Source organism: Penicillium maclennaniae (assembly GCF_028827695.1).
Source record: "Penicillium maclennaniae strain IBT 15551 chromosome Unknown utg000003l:1.0-5670915.0:1.0-5674809.0, whole genome shotgun sequence".
Classification (NCBI taxonomy): Eukaryota; Fungi; Ascomycota; class Eurotiomycetes; order Eurotiales; family Aspergillaceae; genus Penicillium; species Penicillium maclennaniae.
The window spans coordinates 5295739-5315649 of record NW_026623215.1 but is presented as its reverse complement, the minus strand read 5'-3'; the positions used below and the strand labels follow the sequence as shown (position 1 = coordinate 5315649).

General features: G+C 51.9%; 3 protein-coding genes across 3 annotated transcripts; 1 reads left to right on the top strand and 2 right to left on the bottom strand.

The window, feature by feature from the left end:
* Nucleotides 1-5946: 5946 nt before the first annotated feature.
* On the top strand, nt 5947-6866 carry flbD (putative MYB family conidiophore development protein FlbD; the record flags this gene model as incomplete). The annotated part of the gene is made up of 2 exons (XM_056965761.1): nt 5947-6345; nt 6402-6866. The coding sequence occupies 2 exons, from the start codon at nt 5947-5949 to the stop codon at nt 6864-6866; spliced, it is 864 nt and encodes a 287-aa protein (XP_056825714.1).
* A 4117-nt stretch (nt 6867-10983) lies between these two features.
* On the bottom strand, nt 10984-16013 carry N7477_004097 (uncharacterized protein; the record flags this gene model as incomplete). The annotated part of the gene is made up of 6 exons (XM_056965760.1): nt 10984-11306; nt 11348-11612; nt 11665-12912; nt 12986-13585; nt 13642-14272; nt 14335-16013. The coding sequence occupies 6 exons, from the start codon at nt 16011-16013 to the stop codon at nt 10984-10986; spliced, it is 4746 nt and encodes a 1581-aa protein (XP_056825713.1).
* Nucleotides 16014-18962: 2949 nt separating this feature from the next.
* Nucleotides 18963-19550, bottom strand: N7477_004096 (60S ribosomal uL11 domain-containing protein; the record flags this gene model as incomplete). The annotated part of the gene is made up of 2 exons (XM_056965759.1): nt 18963-19486; nt 19547-19550. The coding sequence occupies 2 exons, from the start codon at nt 19548-19550 to the stop codon at nt 18963-18965; spliced, it is 528 nt and encodes a 175-aa protein (XP_056825712.1).
* Between the last annotated feature and the right edge of the window lie 361 nt (nt 19551-19911).

The window sequence follows — 19911 nt, the reverse complement described above, 5'->3', positions numbered from 1 at the left end:
GATGAAATCAGAGCACATACCCGAGCTGAGACACGGTGTTCCAGCGTCTCCAAGGACCGAGAAGAAGCATCGAGTCCAGGCCCCCCTGGTAGATCAGCAAACAGAGGGAGACAGGCGAGCAGTGAGTGATGAGCCGTGAGCACGGAGGTGAACACTGCATCTGAAAGGTGCCTGAGACATGCGGAAACCCGTTGCCCGTCCACGCTGCAGGTTCCCAGGTGCAGGCCACATGGTGCTACCCACGGAGTTGGGACTGGCACAAACCTTTCAATAACTGCATTGTATGAGTAGAATTCAAAAGGAAAATCAAAAACAAGAAAGAAACACGGAAAAAGAAAAACATCCGAAGACAAAAAACTAGAATCGAAAACAACAAAGAAGATAATATGGTAAAGGTAGGTGTTGTATGCACAATCCAGCAACCGTGGACCACTTGGGAAGGCAAAAAGTGTTAGGGTGCATGAAGCCGTAAAGAAAAGCAATAACGTCCAGCCATGAAAAGCTAAATCGAGGCCAACCTTGCATATCCACATCCGCTGATCTTCTGATCTTCTGATCGCCTTGATCGTCTGATCTTCCAACCTTCCTATTCCAACCCTTACATCCGGTCTCACTCCACGAGTTACCCTCGGTAAATCATCTCGTCTTCCCCCATGTGTGCTGTATTGTGGCAGTTTCGCCACGAAGTGCCCGTGAGTGGACGGCAGCAAGGGGGCCATTCGTTTGTGCTGCGATCTCACTGGTGTGGCGTACTATGGTGGACGCCACCGGCTATAGTGGTACGGATCGATCGAGAACCCAGTGGGGAGCGCATGAGGCTTGCTGCCAGGTTCTCGAGCTGGTTTTTGAGTTTTCCCGCCGTTTTTCTGGCTCTATTCAGGTGTCCGCATATGTATCGTGTACCCGTGTACCATGTGTTCGCTCTAGACCTTCTGAATCCTAGGAGACAATATATTCCCGTGGTTTCACAGAGAAGGGCGAACACGAGCCGGGGCCACACGAACAGGGTTGAGGGGTTTAGGAAGCAAATACCGACGCAGATTGCTTTTATCGATCGAGAACGACCAGGAGTCTTGCTTACTTCTACTGTCGGTCAAAGGTTCCCAGGTTCCGTATTTTTCCCAAGGTTTTCAAGGTTCTCAAACTTTGCGCCTTAAAACAGCTCATGCCCTACAGTAGACGGGCCCCCCACACCTAACACGCGCTAGTCACGTGTAGTCCCGATTCCTTCCAAAGGGGACAAGCTCGGCTTGTCCGAGTAATTGCATCATAGCGTTTAATGTGGAGAAAGCCGAGCATGGGCGTGGTCCCATTCGGACCTAGCTAGGAGCGCTTCACGAAGGAATCTCACGAGGCGGCGAACCCCCGAGACAGGAAACCTTCAACGAAACATCGTAAACGGTTTAAAAAAAAAAAAAACACCAGAAACCAGAGACCGGACCCAGACTAACGCCCACGATTTCAGTTCACGGACGGAGCTCGCCCTGAAACACCCAAACGGGTCGAAGTGGTACGGCAAAGGTCCAAGTTCAGCAAATGCGAATAACAAATCAGAACGGGTAGCTTGGCCCCTCCCCCCTGACTGCGGCTCAAACGGGCCCACCCCGGCCTCCCTTCCTCTCACGCGGCATCTGTGAGAGGACGGGGCTGAAGGAGACCGACACCATGGATCAGTGTTTGAAATGTCCCGGCTAGAATGGCCATGGCTATGGCGTAAGCCGGCCCCAACTCCACTGTATTGAACCGGGGCCCTAGGGGCCAAGGGTAGGTGGCACCGAGAATACGGTACAAGGAACAGGGCACAAGGACAAAGGGACCAGGGACCGAGGGATAGAAATCAAGAAATGTTACCAGTGACGGCTGACAAGTGACTTGGTCCAAAGTTCGGACTTAGATGGCCCAACGGTCGCCGGTTCAGGATTGAAAAGTACGATTACGGTACAGACCTTTTTCCCCAGTCAGATGTTGAGGACCTTGAGAAGTTCGTGGACAAAGTCCGATTGAGTTTTGAACCGGGTAGATAGGGTTGGGCCGGGAGTGGGAAGCAGTTGTGGTTGGTTGACGCAGCAGCGGCATTCCCATCGATTGACACTTGAATTCCCAGAATGGGAGAATGGGCGTGTCAAACCCAAATAGTCTCGGGGCGGTTTGGGCGTTGTGGCAGCTTAGCGACCGCCTGATAGCAAGTCCGTTTAGGTGTGTAGTCCGATAGAACCTGGTTTGTGCCTCCCCCTTTCTTGGTTTCCTTTGACCGTGTGGCTTTTTGACTTTGGTTCTATTGTCCGGACACTACAGGAATGGATATAGGGGGGGGAAGAAGCGAACTGGTTCGTGGGACCGCTGTCAAACGCATCCCCAGCCAAGGCCAGGTATCGGTGGGGCAAAGGCCCGTTCTCTCGAGTCCAGAAGCTGCTGCCCGCTTTTTCGGGAACTATGTCCCCTTCCAGTCCTGGTCGACGTCACTTGGCCAGACCCCGGTATGGTATGCCTAGGTACAGGCGCAGCAGAACAAAAACAAGTCAAGAACGGATCGGTCAGGCTCGTAATCATGCCTGAAGTTTCAGGGCCCGAATCGACCAAAAGGAGCGTGGTGCGTCAAGACGGTTTCCCACCGCCTCGGGCACCATCATAACGTGATGGTCCCCGACATCTAAACCCCGATGATCGGCCAATCAACATCCACAAAACTGGGCAAACTACCAGTGTTTGTATGCCTAGACTCAATGCTAGTTACGATCGCTTGCTATTGTCAATATATTCGTAGGACTTGCAGGGGTTTTCCGAATCACCCCTCTCCAGATCTCTCTCTGCTTACGGGTTCGAACACAATCACACCCCCCCCCCCGGGGGGGGGTTTCCAGTCAAACCACGTGACACCCGCATACAGTAGGCCCGCGCCACGTAGCGGCGAACCCGACAGTCGGGAAACGGCTGCGAGGCCGTTCGCTCCACCTTTGTTTTACTGTACAGGAATTTATTTTTGGCCCCGCCCCTGTTGATTCTTTGATCGTTTCAGAGCGAAACGCCTCCCGTCACACGGGATATAGTGCATCTAGCGTATTTGATTGTTCTTCTTACCACCCGTTGAGGGTCCAGGGGGGGGAAGAAAGGGAAAAGAGAAACCACCACATTCCAGTCTCAACGTGCACGGGCGCGATCAGCGTTGATCCCTGCATTACGACAGGGATATATCTCAAATACCTTCTGGCATAGTGATTGGCGGAGGGAAGCCATGACCTGTCACATCTCGGGAATACCCTAGTCGATGTTGCATCCCAGGAGGTCGGGTTCATCCTGTTGACAACGGCTTTTTTCCTTCCCAGAGGTATGGAAATCCGATCGGTCCACACGTTCTTGATCCTGACCACATGGGTAATTCGTCATTTAGGAAATCTTCTCCCCCCCTGAACTTCGATTTTTAAAGAAGTTTGCATGACTCGATTTTAACTTGTACCTTGCACTTGCAACGGAACTTTGGAACCTGCCATAGAATTTCAGATTTGGAATTGAAGCACAGGCTCAGCTCCACCGTATATACGCGCTACACCTTCTCCCGGTGGAAGGCTAATAATATCTGCTTCAAACTTCCCCTTAATCTATTCCGAGAGCGCGGGAGCTAGAACTGGGACTGGAACTGGAAATGGAATTGAGACAGAGACTGGAGCATCCCGTCTGGAATTAATGAAGCATCGTGTTGCCAACAGAATCTGTCTCTACCCGTGCATCCTTTCCTGTACCAGTAACCGGATCCAGAGTGACAAATACTGGGGCCAATGACGCGTGGGGACAAAGGTTAAGAGGTTCGTTACGGTGGGGTGGAAGGAATAGGGGGGTGCGAAAAGTGGGTTTGGGAGGGAGGGGGGGGATGGAGGGATGTAAAACACACACCTCCGGGTCAGAAAAAGAAAAAAGTAGGTGTGGCTTGCGACAACATCGCTCAACGGTTTTCACCCAAGTGGAGGGAACAGGGGAGGACGAGGAGGGGTAAACCAATGGACCAGATGCGAGTCTCTCAAAATGGTAATCTCACGGAACGGCGATCTCTCTTAGCCCCGATCGAAGGTGAGGTATCGAGGTATCCCAAGTCCGGTACACCAGGGCGTTAGGGTGGGAATAGTGGGATGAAGGGGAGGGGAAATAGATTGGTTACCAGGGGGGCCCATTGCGCGCAGCCGAGAGACGATCAGATCGGCCTGCAGTCAATACATCCACGTCACGGGGATCGCCCATGGGCTATAGTGACAGGTGGCAGGTGGTCCATGCATTTCGTTTTCACGGTCGTCTTTTTTTTTCTTTGTCTGTTCTATTCGTCCTCTGTTTCTTTGCTTTTATTTGTTGTATGTTTCTTGAGCAGGTTTTTTTTTTTTTCCTAACTTTCTTTTTTCGTTTTTTTCTTTTCTTTTTTTTTTTGCATAAGCAAAGGCAAGATTCTGCAGGTCGAGGAGACGCGGATCCTGTCAAAGGGGAAGACGGGAGGATATCACGGTGACGACGGGATGATTGGATCTCAGAGACAGTCTGCAAGGCACAACGTCCCATCTCAAACATTCCCAGAAGAAAAAATAGTTTTTTTGAAAATAAAGAGACAGAAAAGAGGGCAAAAAGGGAAAAAGAGAAAATGGAAAAAGGTCAAAAAAGGAGTACAACGCTCGATCCACATTCCTGTCGGACTTGCTCGGAGGGGCCCATGTCATTCTCAGCTCCTGACGGAGGTGCCGTTGAGTCAGGGAATTTCCCCATATTTTCAAATTGTCCTTCAGTGTAGGGAATTTGTCACTACGATCCGAGCTCGGGATCCACGGTGGGTTGCCGTGGGAGGTCTGGAAACCGCCGATGGAACCAATGACGAGGCGAGTTAGGCGGATGGTGCGTGGATCGAACACGATCGGACGTGAGTGTCGTGCATGGGCTGGCTGAGAAAGGACTGGGGCAACGACCCTCCTAACCGCTCGCTTGTCAGGCTCGGAAGCCAGATCTGCCCCTGGCTGTGGCTCTGGCTCTGGCTCTGACTCTGGCTCTTTGGGTATAGGGTCAGGGGGTGGGGGGGGGGGCCACTCGCATACGCGTATACTCAGTCTCTCCCTCTGGGTATACTCGGGGCGAGAAGCAGGGGAGTCTGTTACATCTCGTAAAGAGTCACGGTTCAAATGACGTTGGAAAAAAAGAATAAAGAAAGAAAGGGTACACGAAGCGAGACTCCTCTTAGTACCAGGATACCCTGAACAAACTCGATTTCCAGGACCTCCTTTGCTCTTCGCGTTACCGACGCCTTGGGTCTGCACTGAAGATTACTAAAATCTGAGGTGACTAGTGTGGTGAACCGTACAGTCCCGTTTGGGGTTTAAATCGATTTTCTTTTACGCTCGGACGATTTTAAAAAATAGCTTTCTTTACGGCGGGCAGTGATTTGGAATTCCAACAACGGGGCTCAGGGTCGATCCCTCCGATCTTTACGGTATTCCTCAGCCCGGATTCCCGGGTCGTACTGACGATCCCCGGAGCATTTTTGTCTTTGTTCCTAAGATATGGTCAGAACATAGAAAACCCAGGGGGGTGGGAAACACTATAAGTGAATCGGCAGAATATATTTAGATTTTTTATTATTTTATATTTTTTTTCCCACAAATGTTTTGTGGAGCGAGACCGGCGAGAGAGGTCCGATGTTTATTATGATCTCCTGTGAGCCATGGGAACATGGTGGAGCGTACCAGTAAATAATTACACATACGTCAATACGTGTATTGTTCCGAACTGTCAGCTCCGAGATCTTGGATCGTGATCTTCTTCCTATACCGTGTGCGAGTGGAGCTGGCCATTTTTCCTTGGACCCGTCCCCCTGGGTTGCAGATATAATTATCGCCTGCTGCTCTTGGTGGCTGTTCCCTTGTCCTTACTTCACCATTTCACCCGATCCAACCATCCACCTATAACTTCTACCACTTCCACATGGCTCCCGCTCACCGTCGTGGACCTTGGGTCCCCGAAGAAGACCAGCTTCTTCTGCAACTCGTTCGTGAACAAGGCCCCAACAACTGGGTTCGCATCTCCCAGCACATGGCCTACCGGTCGCCCAAGCAATGTCGGGAACGCTTCCACCAAAACCTGAAACCATCGCTCAACCGGGAGCCTATCTCTTCCGACGAGGGGCTGATGATCGAACGCATGGTCAATGAGATGGGCAAGCGCTGGGCGGAGATTGCTCGCCGGCTGGGGAACCGCAGTGACAACGCCGTCAAGAACTGGTGGAACGGCAGCATGAACCGCAAACGCCGTGGTCTGTCCACACCCACCGCCTCGCGCACCTTCAGCGGCCGCATCGAAGCACCTTATGCCCGCGCCTCTGTCGTGAGCCCCTCTCGGCCACGCTTCTCGACTCGTCTTGGGCGGACTCGCCCGTCGAGTCCGAGATCTTCTCCCGCCGCGAGTCCGTTTCCACCACCCGTCAACTCTCTCCGATTTATACGCTGCCCTCGATCAACCGCCCCATTGAAACCCCCTTGACGTCCCCGGCCTTTTCAGAGGTATCCCATGCCACTTCGATCGAACCTCCCTCCATGGTCTCGGACCAGAACTCCGTCTGTTCTTCCTCTCCCCGCACCCTCCCTTCCCCCCAGATGCTTCCGTTGCCGGTTGTCTCCCACTACGACGCCCGACGCCCAAGCACCTCGGTACAGGTAGTCGAGGATTCACCCAGCTACCCGGGTCGTTCGCTCGAATCCCTCTCCGAGATCGCCTCTAAGCGGCGATGGATGGAGCACCAGTCTACGCTCGCCTCCTGGCACCAGCCTCCCGATCTGCCCAAGACCTGGTCCAGACCCGAAACCCCCCGCGATACGCGGATGGGAGTCAACAACCTGCTCAATTAAAACAAGAGCGAAGGCGTTTGTGATGATGTTTACGATTTTCGTTTTGTTCCATGAATTATTCCCCCTCCCGCCCCCGCCCTAGGGCCGATACGATTCGCGTCCTGGCCGTTTGTACATGTGCTTCACCCACACCCTCTCCATCTCTTCCCCCCACGCTCGCTCTCTGCCCTCTCTGGTCCACTCTCCTTTGTACTCTAATGTGTATTATCATGACTCGGAACTCAAAATATGGGTGTTTTTTTTTCTCTTCTCTTCCCCTCTGTTTATTTCGGTCAAGCGGGGTCTATATAATTTGGCTCATTATTTCCGGGCGTTTTGATGAGACTGGCGGGTCCGCCTGGATGTTTCTTTTTGGATCGCATAATACCCTTGTCAGAATCCATTATTTCGACTTGACTCTTCTTTTTTTTTATGAATAAAGTAGCCTAGAGTAGTGCGAATGAGACTCGCATAAGAGGGAAGTCTAGGATCGTACCGTCTGAGAAGTGCAGTGCTACATTCTACAGCAGCACACAAAGACAAGACCGGACCCCTAATAGGACGGTACTCGAGACTACCGACTTGGCTACAAGTATACTCGACTCTACAGCACTGTAGAATAACTCTCATAGTACCCGTACTAGATCCTACAATAGTACAATACTACAATACTACGATACTACACTACTACCAAACCACCCCTCCCGGCCGGGGGAACCACAAAAGGTCCCCATCGTCCATCGCCCATCGCCCATCGCACATCCTCATCTCAGATCCCTCGACTCACGAGGCCTACGCAAGGACCAAAAAAAAAAATCCCCACCCACGACGCACGCTGCCCAAAATCGCACCCTCGGCTGCACCGTGACGAAGACGAGGCGCCAAAGTTTAAACGAGGTTCGTCCGTTGCTGCATCAGGGCCCCCCAAGCTGCAACGGGCGCCACCAACCACTTTAGTGCGATCGCCCTCGCCTCACGACCTGACGAGTCAGAAGCCGGCGTGAACCCCGTTTCGTGCTCGCGCGAAGACCTGCGGGCCAATTGTGATCTGGATCGAGGAACTCGCTGACGGAATGAACGGCGGGGCTGCATCGGACTTTGAATTCCCGTTGCCGATGTGCCTTTTGTGCCTTTGTTTTTTTATCTTGTTCCCTCGTTACCTTCAGTTCAGATCTCCACTGTGGCTGCGATCGAGAGTGCTTTTCCGTTTCCTTTTATCATGAATACAATATAATGATAAAATTTTATCTGTTGTATTGAGATCTCTTTTCTTCTGATTTTACTTGGATCTTCCCTGTTTTTTTTTTTCCTCCTTGATTTTACCCACTCTGGTGGCTTGGGGGTTTTTGCACCATGCACGCTGCATGTACCTCTTTGGACTCAGCTACGCCAACCTTCAGCCCAACCAAATACAAAAACTTCAATAGTGTCGATAAGTGCCCATAGTGTCCATTGTGTCTATTGTGTCGACGTGATATGAAATGACCGTCTGATCGAATCATGATCCTGGAACAGGACTGTCTCAGCAGATCGCAACCAGAGCGGGAAGTGAGTATTTGGAATGTTATGGTAATTGTCCGGTAATCTATCATGTAGCACGGCAAAAGATCAAACACTCGATGCCGTTGAAACGGGACGCAAAAAATATAAGATTATTATGGGTCCACTCCGGTAGACGAGACAGAAACTCAACGAAAATAAGAAAAAGACTTCAAGACGGGTGCGCAGACCAAGAAGTCCAAAGTTGGTCATAGTTCGACCGTCTACTAGCGTCGGCGTCACCAGAACCAGAACCAGAACCAAGACCAGGACGGAAGATCAGGTTCAGGATCAGGACAGGGCTTCTAACGATCTGGGTAAGCAATTTCACCCAGGTAAGTAATATGTAATGTAGCCAACACATCCACACATCCACACACACACACACACACATCCACACACACACACACACACATCCACACACACACACACACGGGGGCCGTTAAGGGGCTGGATCCATGGGTCATCCATGACTGGATCAGGGGGTGACCCGATCTTTGGCTGAGATTGGGTGCAACGGGGAAGCATGGAGAGGGGGGGGGAAAAACAGAGATGGGCGTAAGCGGTGACAATACACGGGGTTCAATTTTCGCCCGTTATGTCCCAAAGCATCGGATCTCCCCCTTCTGTAACCGGATCGAAAGATCGACACTGGCGACGCAGTTAACTTGGTCGCGGGTCAGTTTTTCTTTTCTCACACTCGATACGTCGTAGTTCCTGGGTTTCTTGCTTTCTGTCACATGCAGCGTAACTAGGGCTCGGCATTAGCCTTACCGTAGCCTTGGCTATGGCTTTGAGAGGGTGAGTAAAAGTAGGGTAGCGTGTACCACTAGACCACTATTCTATATTCTCTCTCTCTCCAAAACAAGAATCTGGCCACGACCTGAGACCGTTATATTGGTGTATTTGTATCTCAGAGCGCCCCCTTTTTTTTTTTCTACAATTGACATTTAAGAGAAGAAACTAAGATTCAGCACAAGCCAGGTGGCACTGGCACTAGCACTGACATTGCCACTGTGAGATTTCAAATACAGGGAAACCCCCCCCCGTTGATTGGTCTACGGAGGATCTCGGTGCTATCGGCACGTTATACCCAAACAAGTCTAGCAGAAACGAGGTACCGGCCTGTCGGAATCCACGACGAGAAATTGGTTTTTTTTTTTTTCTGTTTTTCTTAATTTAAGGCTTCCCGATCCGATCGGTAGATCTGATCCATGGCGCCTCGATAAGGGCACTATAGGAGGGGTCAAGACACTAGACGATCAAAGACACTCCAGAGGGACCCACGGCAAATCACAGATTCATAAGCTATCTGACTCGATAGCTGAGCGATGAGGATTCCCCGTGGCGCACAGAGACCCTTGAGACAGTGTGAAATGGGATATTTGGAATTAATCGTAAAGAATAGACCACCGGCGGGCGTGTGCCCTGGCTGGTGCGTACCGTACACTGGAGGCTTCATACTGGCGCCCTAGGTGTCCACTTAGGTCTGTGTGTACTGTGAATGACACCAAATTTAAGAACGTCAAGGGGGGGGGGGGGGGTTAAAAGCTCCGACATTAAGCGTAGGAGAATGGAACCATCCAGTTTCACGGCTTCGATGACGAGTCAGTAAACCAGACCCGCGAGTGGAAACACTGACTAGGAGACCGGTGAGCCTTATCAAGCGGACCCGAAGACTATAACAGGAGAAGTTGAGTTTCTGGAGAGCGTGGCGCTGATATGTGCTCCGCCAGCTTCATTTTTGAGTCTTCCATGCTTTCGATCAAAAGGTTCTAGATGATGAATCCCTCCATCACCTGCTTCTTTGGGGATATCGAGTCGCACTCTGTGACCTATTTTGGATCAAGTGCTGATACCTTACAGGCGGAGATGTTTACGTCAGTAATAGGGAGCGTTGAGCCGGTCGGCAGGAATACACTGCATAGTGTGCTGAGAGTCTCATGGATTCGTGCACCTGGCTCATGGTCGCAGATTTGAGCAATGCGATCTCTTGTCGATCTACTTTCCGCTTTCTATAAAGTCAACCAGGTACGTATACTATGCCGACTTAGGTAAGTGTACAAGTCGTATTGGATCTCATTCTCCGGAAGGAGTCAATACTGGGGGGGCATGGCCTGATACGAAATTCAGTGATCGGCTGAAGTCGAAGAAATTGAGAGGCACGAACCTTTGAGATTCAATCGGAGGTTCGACCCCGCTGGAACTACGCCGAGGAAGGCAGGTGTGTACTCTAGCAGGCTTCCTAGGGCTGGTGATGGCCGTGTGCACATTGCCAGAGATTGATATCGGGCAGAGGTCAAAGGGCCCGGTCGTTTTCACATGCGCAACTACCAAGCGAAAGTGTGAATATACAGACATTCGTCAATGAAAAGTAAATTGATTTCCGGGCTCTCTTAAGACCGACGGAACAACGGAGAGACCCAATCTATATCGAGGAGAGAATCAATTTTTCCCTGCGCTTCCCATGATTTCCTTTCGTATACATCATATCCAACGCCAAAGTCCAAATTTCCAAACCCCCAAATCCGTCATGACCTAGACGAAAAACCATAGTAAACACAAAAGATCGCTCAAGGGGTATAGTTCGCTGTGCAGATCATAACCAGATATCGCCTTCTTCGCCCTTCACCCATTGCGCCCACACCGCTTCGTACGCGTCTTCTAGGTCACGCACCCAACGCGCCGTGTCGAACAGCTTATTGCTGTGTCGCTGCGTAAACAGCATCTGTCGCATATCTGCCAGGCGGCCGTGCGATCGGCCCTCGCCGCCCGGTATGTACTGTAGATCAATGCAAAGTCGGATGGCTTTGTTCTCGTAGTCCTCGTCCGACGAAGCAATCAGCTCCTTGCGCGCTTGTTGCCCGGCTTCGGTTTGGGCAGCGCGCTGCTCAGGATGCTGCTCGCCATACGGGAACACATCTTGTATTTGTATCGTGGCAGGGTCAGCAACGGCGTTCCACTCCAAAGGACGTCGGTCGCTGTCGTGTGTGCATTGCACTCGGGAGTATCGAGGAATAAATCCAAAACTTTCGCTCGCGCAATGTGCGTGTTCTTTGGAGCTACATCGGTGAAGATGATCCGCGAAGCCGTTTCGTCGCCAGCCCACGCCTTGGCAATATCCCGAAGATTCTTCTCGCCGGTCTCAGGGAACCGGAGCAGCCAAAGAACGGCGTTGGGGATTCGCGCCAAAATGCGCAACCACGTTCGAAATGTCGTAGGTTCAATCTGGTGGGGCTTGTTAGCAGCTGAACGTGAACAGTAGATCGTCGAATCTCACCTTGTACAGCTGATTGAAATTGCCGAGAATGATGGTATCATCGCTGAGCTTCGGGAATAACTCTTTTCGCATTTTCCATCGTCGGGTCTGCTCCTCATCCCAAGAGAGCATTCGTTCTCCTGCGTCCGGGGCACTCTGTCGGTGATCACAGCAGAAGAAGGTATCACGAGTATAGACAATCTTCTCCCCATAGACCCAATCATCGAGGTCTTCACCATTATCCGTCTCGAGAATACGATCCTCGATGCGTGTGGTACGTTGCCCGGGGCTCAAAGTCTCGGGTGGGATAGAAATTTGATCCGCCAGAATGTAGTCGCACCACTCGGCGCCAAGAGTCCCGGCAAATCCCATGAACGACATGTGAATGGGTGCAGGCCGGGCGGCAAACACTTCGTTCCGAGCGCCTCGAGTGTAACCGTTCAAGTTGATCAGAATATGAATTCCGTCGTCAACAATCTGCCGCACTAACCGGTCAACCGACCATCCACTCGCATCGTGGAAGACGGGAGCTTCTTTCTCAATCTGCTGGCGGTGAACAGACTTGTCGCTGACTGTAGTGGCATAACAAAATGCCTTCACTCTCTTGGTATTGTGCAATCCAAACACCGATTGCATCAAATGCGCCAGAGGGTGATTGTTGAAGTCCGACGAGATATAGCCAACTTTAAGGAAAGGTTTTGGCGGTGACGGGGGAGGGTAAACTGTGCCTGGGAGCCATGGCAGCCGAAGGGTTGATGAGGAGATTCGGAGACCATTACGCTGCGAGATTTGACGGATTTGTTTGGCAGATAGCGGACAAGTGAAAGTGTGGAAAGGCAAAACCGTCGGCGCGTTAGGCGCAGTGAGTGATGCTGGAAGTTGCGGCCGACGGTATTTGGAGGCAGGGTAGTCTTTGCCGTAGACATAGCGGTCCTGGTACCATTGCCATGTGATGGATCGGGTTGCACGCTCAATGAGTCGGACAATGCGCGATCCCTCCCATTTCTGCCCCGCCCACGACAGGAGAACCTTGACCAATGACGATTGCCGACTTGAAGCAAAGCGGCCAGAGTCCAAAGCCGTCGCCAGTTGGGCGCACAAATGCTCAGCCGTGCTTGGTGTCAGCAGTCCACGACCCCAGTATTCGCCTTCCCGAAGTTGTCGATCGACAATGTCGACAACACGCTTGATCCAGCCGGCACCGGCGTCGTTGCTCTGAGCATCTCGCAACATTCCCTTGTCATCCACATGCCATCTGTCATGGAAGCCCTGCCCATGGACAATACCCCCCCCGACCGACCCAGTTGCAAACTGAGTTCAGCGCATTGGCTAGTCCACACACGGCTTCTGCGAAGTCAGGGTTCACCTTGACGGCGCGCTTGTAGTATGAGATCGCATCATTTACCCGCCCGGCATCCTTGACAGCATTGGCAAGATTTGCGAGTGCGATATCGAAATTGCCGTCGCACTGGACAGCTTGCTCGTACATCTTAATGGCAGCTTGGAGTTGCCCAATGTCCTTGAGCAAACTTCCCAGGTTGGTGTAAAGGTGGGCATGGCGAGAGTCGAGGTGCAAACCATAGTTGTAGTACGCCAGTGCAAGGGAAATGCCACTTCCAGGGATGACGCCAGGAATCTCGGGATGTTGACTCTCGCCATTGGGACGAATCAGTCCTCGCGCAGGTGGATTATTCTGAATTCCAGCAAGTAGAATCCCAACGTTGTTAGCGGTGGACGGACTAGGCTGCAGGGAGAGCGAGAGGTAGTAGAGGGCGAGTATATCCCGGACGCCATGTGCAGATCTCGGCGTACTGGACGAAACAGTCGACATCCCATCCTGATAAATTTTCGCGAGGGAGAGCAGAGAATTGCTGGTAGTTGAGATGGCAGCATTTCTGGAGATTCCCTCGGCCACGTATTGGAGACCAGGCGAGTACCACTGCTAGCCCGGAACACGAGCTTAGCAGTCTGCAGAGCTCTATCCGGGTACAAGAGTACGCTTTCGCCTGAATTTGACTCTGGCTGTTGGTAACCATTACTCGACCCGGGAGAGAAAGCGGCGAAGATCTGTTTGATGAGACTTTGGATACCGTGCCGTCTCCTTCCAGCCGCAATCAAGACAGCATCTTCAAACGCGGTGGCAGCGCCAGCATTATCGCCAAGTGCATAGAGCATATTTCCCTTGGCGTGGGTCAGAGCGAGCATTCTCCCATTATCCGAGCCTGGGATGGCATATCCACTTGAGGCAAAGCCGACAGGCGTGGCACCTGGCGAGCTCAGGTTCAAGATCGGGGCGTGTCCCACGTCGTCTTCATAATCAAAGGACACTTTGTCATGCAGGCAAGCATCAGAAACATTGCTCTCGGCATCGCTCTCAGGTTCGCTAGCATGCTCATCCGTTTTAAAACAATCTCCATCCTTTGGATGACGAAGAGAGGACTGAACAAAGTCAATTATGTTGACAGCTTCTTTGCCACGGTGACTGCTGCACAAAAGACCTATCAAGTGCTCTACAGCCTCGAAGAAACTCGGACGTAGCTTCACGGCACGAAGCCAATGTTGCAAGGCCTCCTCTCGCCTATCCAGGGCCAAGAGTGTAGCAGCAAGGTTAGATATGGCCTCTACATGTCTGCATGTGTCATGTTAGTATCAAAGGAGGGGATGGGGGCTTGATGAAACGCAAATACTCACGTTGAATCGCGTGCGATAATGCGAGAATACCAACGCATGGCTTTGTTGTAATCACCCAAGCCATAAGCCAGACAGCCACCAAGAAGGATCCCATCAGTCCACTCCCAATGGCTTTCCATACACAAATGAGATAGCATTTCCAAAGCAGACGCTGCATTGGTGACTGGAGACCCGTCGTTGAGAAGACTGTTGGGGAATCGCATACCGGACGTGCCTGAAGAGCGCCCACTATCGTACATCTGAGAGTCTGATCCACGATGCGCTTGGTGAAATTGGTTCAATGAAGGACGTCGGCCTTGAGCAATCACTGGGGAATCCGCCATTCGCGAGTTCGCCGAAACACCCATTTTCTGCCTTTGTACATCATATTGACTGGATGGGTAACTATTGTGTCGGTGGAGTTCAGGGCTGGTGTTTTGTGAGAAATCGAGGCCTGGTTGACGCGGAGGCTTGGGGTAGATGCTCGGTTTCAGGAAACGAGGATTTTGACCATCTGCACCTCCATTCGATAGGCTGTTTCGACGAGCCTGGTGGATTGTTGCGAGAAGATCAACATAGACACTGTGTGCCCAAGTCATAATCTTTTCTTTAAACTCCGTGTTTGCAGCGACCGCTACTCCCGAGGGTTTAAATCCGTGGGTTGAAGAGTGAGCAATCCAAGGCGTATGTTCATTGTTTATAGGATTCGGGTAGGATGAGAGGGAACGATTGGCGCGAATATGGAAGGGTAAATGCTCCGAGTGTCGTGGAGGAAATGCTTTCATAAGGGGACCCTGGGGCGAAATTCCAGGTGCATTTTGTCCCCATGCAAGTCCCGAGTCCGCGCGACTGTTCAGTGGGATCTGTGGCTGGTTGTAGGCCTGCTGGTTTATCTCAAAGAGAGGCTGAGGCTGCCCGTTTGGACCAGGTGAGCCGAAACGCGAGTCGCGAAATGCTACGGGGCGGTAGGGAATGTAAGCGCCGTCTGGCCAGTACGGACCATATGGGCCGGTGCCAGCAGACGCTGTCGGGCCAACACATTGCTGCAATGTTGCAGGTAGAACGGTCGGAATATAGGCCCCATTATGCAGAAGAAAGCGCTGGGCCCCATGGAGGGGCAAGCTTTGATTAAGTACCGAGTCGGCCCCCGGGGGGTAGTTGACGGGACGGACCCAGCTGGTGCCGTTCACATCCTGAATCACCTCGCCTGCGGCGATCGGGTTACCGGCTTCGTTTTTGAAGATGGGTGGGAAATTCATGTGTTTTGACGCGGCTTGGTCGAGAGATATTGGCTGCCAGTTGTCTGGCAGCCCTGTCTGCGCATGAAGATAGTGCCCGGACTCAAGCGGCGAAACCAGGATGTGCTTCGTCGCAGGCTGAATCGTAACGTCTCCGGGGGTGCCGTCATAGCCAGCAGCGAGAGTTCCGTTGGGGGTCTTCCTCCTCAGCGCATGTTCCCCGGCGGCGTTTGTGTTCGAATTAGAGCCGGTGGTGTCGCGGGGGTCGAGGCGTTGCACGGGATGAGGCAGTTGGAGGCGCGAGTGAGATATTGAATTAAAATTGGGTACAGAAGGGTCATTATGAGAGTAATAAGCGGGGTCATTCACGTCGTAGGGAGGCTGATGTATGGCATCGTATGCGGGAAGATGGTGAAGATGGTGCGGCTGGACCGTAGGGAAGGTCGCGACGGTCGGAAACATCTTTCTCTCTCTCATTCACCACCTCGACCACCACGGTCCGTCTCCTTCGCGGCCGGGATAGCTGAGGCGATCGAGGAAAAATGATTTGAATTAGTCGAGTAGGTAATCAACAAGCATCCTTAAAGCGTTTCCGACACCTCATTATGGGTATGGCCACACAGTTCTGGGATGAGCACGGTGGCTCACTGTATCGTCTTGAAGGGACCGCAGGGTGATAAGGTCGGGACAGAATAGGGGAGACCACGTCGAACAAGATTCGATATCAGGACGGACGCAAGGGAGGATGGCGGCGCGGTGATCTGCTAGCGGCCGAGACGAGGAGGGGGCAATGATATGCAGGCGATCTTGGCAAGAATTGGGAAAGAAAGGAGAATAGTTACAAGAGAGGGAGAGGGGAGGGGGAGAGAAGGGAGTAGGCGAGGAGAGATTAGAGAGGGGAAGAATACAGCAAAAGATCGAGAGGAAGAAGAGGAAGAGGAAGACGAAGAGGAACAGGAATAGAGGAGTCGCAGAGTAGGTCAAAGACATAGCGGGCCTTTAGCCAAGCCGAGTGGAGGGCATATCATCATCTTCTAAATTACCTACTCGACTCGACTTAAATCAACTCTGCTCTACTCTACTCGTCTCTTCTACTCTTTCTATCTTTCTCTTTTTAGTCTACACTTCAATTCTCCCCGACTCTCTCAGCGTCTGTTCTTAGTACTGAACCTCTCCCCGCCCCCTAATTCGTCTTCATCTTCCATCTCATTCCCTGTCGCACCTTAAGCTCCACTGACCCACTCGATCCAACGGCTGAACCCTCTGGCTAAGTCTCCATTCAGACAACGTCAGTGGATCATAGGTTCCGCCCGGGCGACTAGTCATGGATCGGTGACGCCCCGCTGTGATGATCGAGTCGAGACCTCGTCGCTGATATCTTACCCTATTCACTGCTTGACATGCACATCCTCATCTACGTCCACATCCACTAGGTCAAGATCCGAATCTCATTGCTAGGCGCCCTGCAGCCACCGTCAATTCCTTTTCGGTGACAGGCGCCCCCTATGTGCTCTCCGCCGCATCCTTTGCCTTTTCCCGGTGGATTCTGGGGTTGCAAGGATGCCCCAATCCCTGTCCTTTTAAATTTTCTTCTCAAAAGACTTTTCTTTTCGCCGTATATGACGCCACTTTCCTTGAGCCATCTCGTTTACACACCAGCCCTCCCCAAGCGTGGCTAGGCAGCTATGTTATGGTCATATCGCTCTACGGTCGCACCGAGGAAGAGTGGAATCTTCCATACCACGACTTTTGCTGTCCCAGAGGATCGGCAAACTCAACCTAGCACCATCCCCCACTGAGGTATGGGCCCCAACGTCTGGAACGCTAGTCGGGTGATACAAGGCGCCGAGGGGGATGGAAACAGGTACAGCTAATCAATGAGCCCGGGACGTTAATTTGTCCAACATCGATATTCCCCGGCCTAGTGACCCAGGACGAAGTGTTGTCACTAAATACAGTAAGAGTCACCGTGCACCTCCTGGACCATCAACGATGCAGCACCCGTCCCAGAGTCCCCACCACCCCCAGTAGATGGCCGAACAAGCTGTTTTGCCAGGGTGAGCCGAGCAATGATCGTCCTGGATGTGGAGTCGGTCTCCTGGGTCTGACTGATGCGCTGCGTGGTCTTGCTGACGCTCCACTTTTATCGTTCTGTTTTCCCTCTTTCTTGGCCGGAGGAGCGACCAGGTGCTGCGGACAAGGCCCGGGTACACGGTCCTAGATCCAATCATAACGTCTCGTCAAGCGACCGGATGCTCAAGGCCTGTTTGTCATGAATTGATCAGGTTCTGCGCTGGTTTCTGTTTTCTGTTTGATGGTTTCAGATAACTCTGGCATTCTGTAGTGTGGAAACCTCAGGATGATGGCGCAAATAGGCTCACTGCCGTGCGAGACTGGGATGCTAAGATATATATATATTTCAAATGTGTGGAGGGAATCCTGCGTAGGTGATTATCTTTGAACCATCTATGCAATACATTATTCTCATCCAAAAAGAACTGTCTACTGGACTTATGCAGCCTCGAGTCTTTCGATGGGAGCTTTTTAGCCCAAGTGCTTATCTGGCATGGGTGGACAATCGTGCCTCACGCAGCGATACATGCAGACATCCACCCGCAGACAGCCTTGCAGCACCTGCATTGGAGTAGAAGGCCGTATGTAGCCTCTGAAATTACGTACGATCTCGAAGTGCGAAGTGCGAAGTGCGAAGTGCGAAGTGCGAACCGTGAGCGATGCCTTCATCGAAAAGGTAATGATGGAAAATAAATTCAATATTCATTGGTTGATATTCATTTGGCTGACGGCCAGCTGCCCGAGGCTTGAGGACCAGTTCAGCAGGATGTCCTAAGACGCTTACATTCTACAGAGACCAGAGCGAATCTTGGACTTCGGATGTAGACCCGTATATGGACCACTGTAGCCACCGAGCCCGACCAGAAGGCCGAACTCCGTCTACCGCGGTGAGTAATGGATCATTTGCTCTCCTCCACTTAAAATAAGCCTATACCACGCAGTATAATGTCCAATCCTCGCAAGGAAAGAACGGTAAGGGCCAGAGTGTTGTGGAGGTTCCTTGAAGGAGAGTTGGCTGCATCGGGGCAGTACGACTTCCACCATCCTCGTCGCCATGAGGCTAAAACGAGAGGAGTGAATGGAAGGATCGGGAATGGAAGGAGGTATACAACCGGAAAGGGAGTGCGAATGATCAATCTTCATTCGAAAATTCGCAAGAAACGCGAAGGAAAAAGGTATCAAGGTCATGACTCATGAACAATTTTGCTTTTTTGTTTTGAGGGGACATTCGTATTTCGCAACTACCTCCGCATCAAGGAGACAATGCTGTTACAAAAGCAAATAGCCACCTCTTTCCCAGTTTAGAGGATAATTTACTCTTCGGGGACTGTGAACTTGTCAGACACTGATCAAGAATAGGGAAGGAGAGAACGAAAACTCACCATCAATCTCGCCGGCGTGGATGTCGTCGGAGACGTCCTTGGGGCTGCGACCATCGACCTGGCAGCCAACGGAGAAGGCAGTGCCGAGGATCTCGAGGACGGTACCCTGGAGAGACTTGGCCATGGAGCGGGAGCGCATGGTGCGGGCGATCTCAACAATCTCGTCGAAGGGAACGGACTTGTTGTGCTTGATGTTCTTCTCCTTCTTGCGGTCACGCGGGGGCTCCTTGAGGGCCTTGATGACAAGGGAGGAGGCAGAGGGAACGACGGAGACAGCAGCCTGACGGTTCTGGATGGTGAGGCGGACAGTCACACGGAGACCCTTCCAGTCACCAGTGTTCTTGGCGATGTCCTCACCAATCTTCTTGGGAGACAGACCAAGGGGACCGATCTTGGGAGCCAGAGCGGACTGGGCACCGACCTCACCACCAGTCACACGCAGGTGAATGATCTTCACCTCATTGGGGTCGAACTTGGGAGCTGAATTACAGAAACAAATTAGCCGCCGCCATTAAGGCTGACCAAGGGGATGATACTCACGCATGGCGAGTGCGAGAGGTAGTCGATCTGCCTTGGATTGTCGAAGGGGATGGATGAGTGAGAAGGAAAGGAAAGTCGCGTCAAATTTAATGGGAAGTTCTTCGGGGACCCACCCATTTGCGCTCTAAGCGAAAGACCCGTTAAAGGGGTGCGTTAGGGTAAAGCCCTGATCACATGACCAGACACTACCCGACCGAGTAAGGTGTTTTCAGTGTTGCCTTGGTGCCTTGGTATCAATCCATTCAATCTACTACAAACTATGTTGCAAATATAAAAAATAAGTTTCAAGCACCGCTAAAGATACACAAGACCCGAGGGTGGATGTGAGACCGCCCTTTGCTCTCATGGCTATAGTTTTCATCACA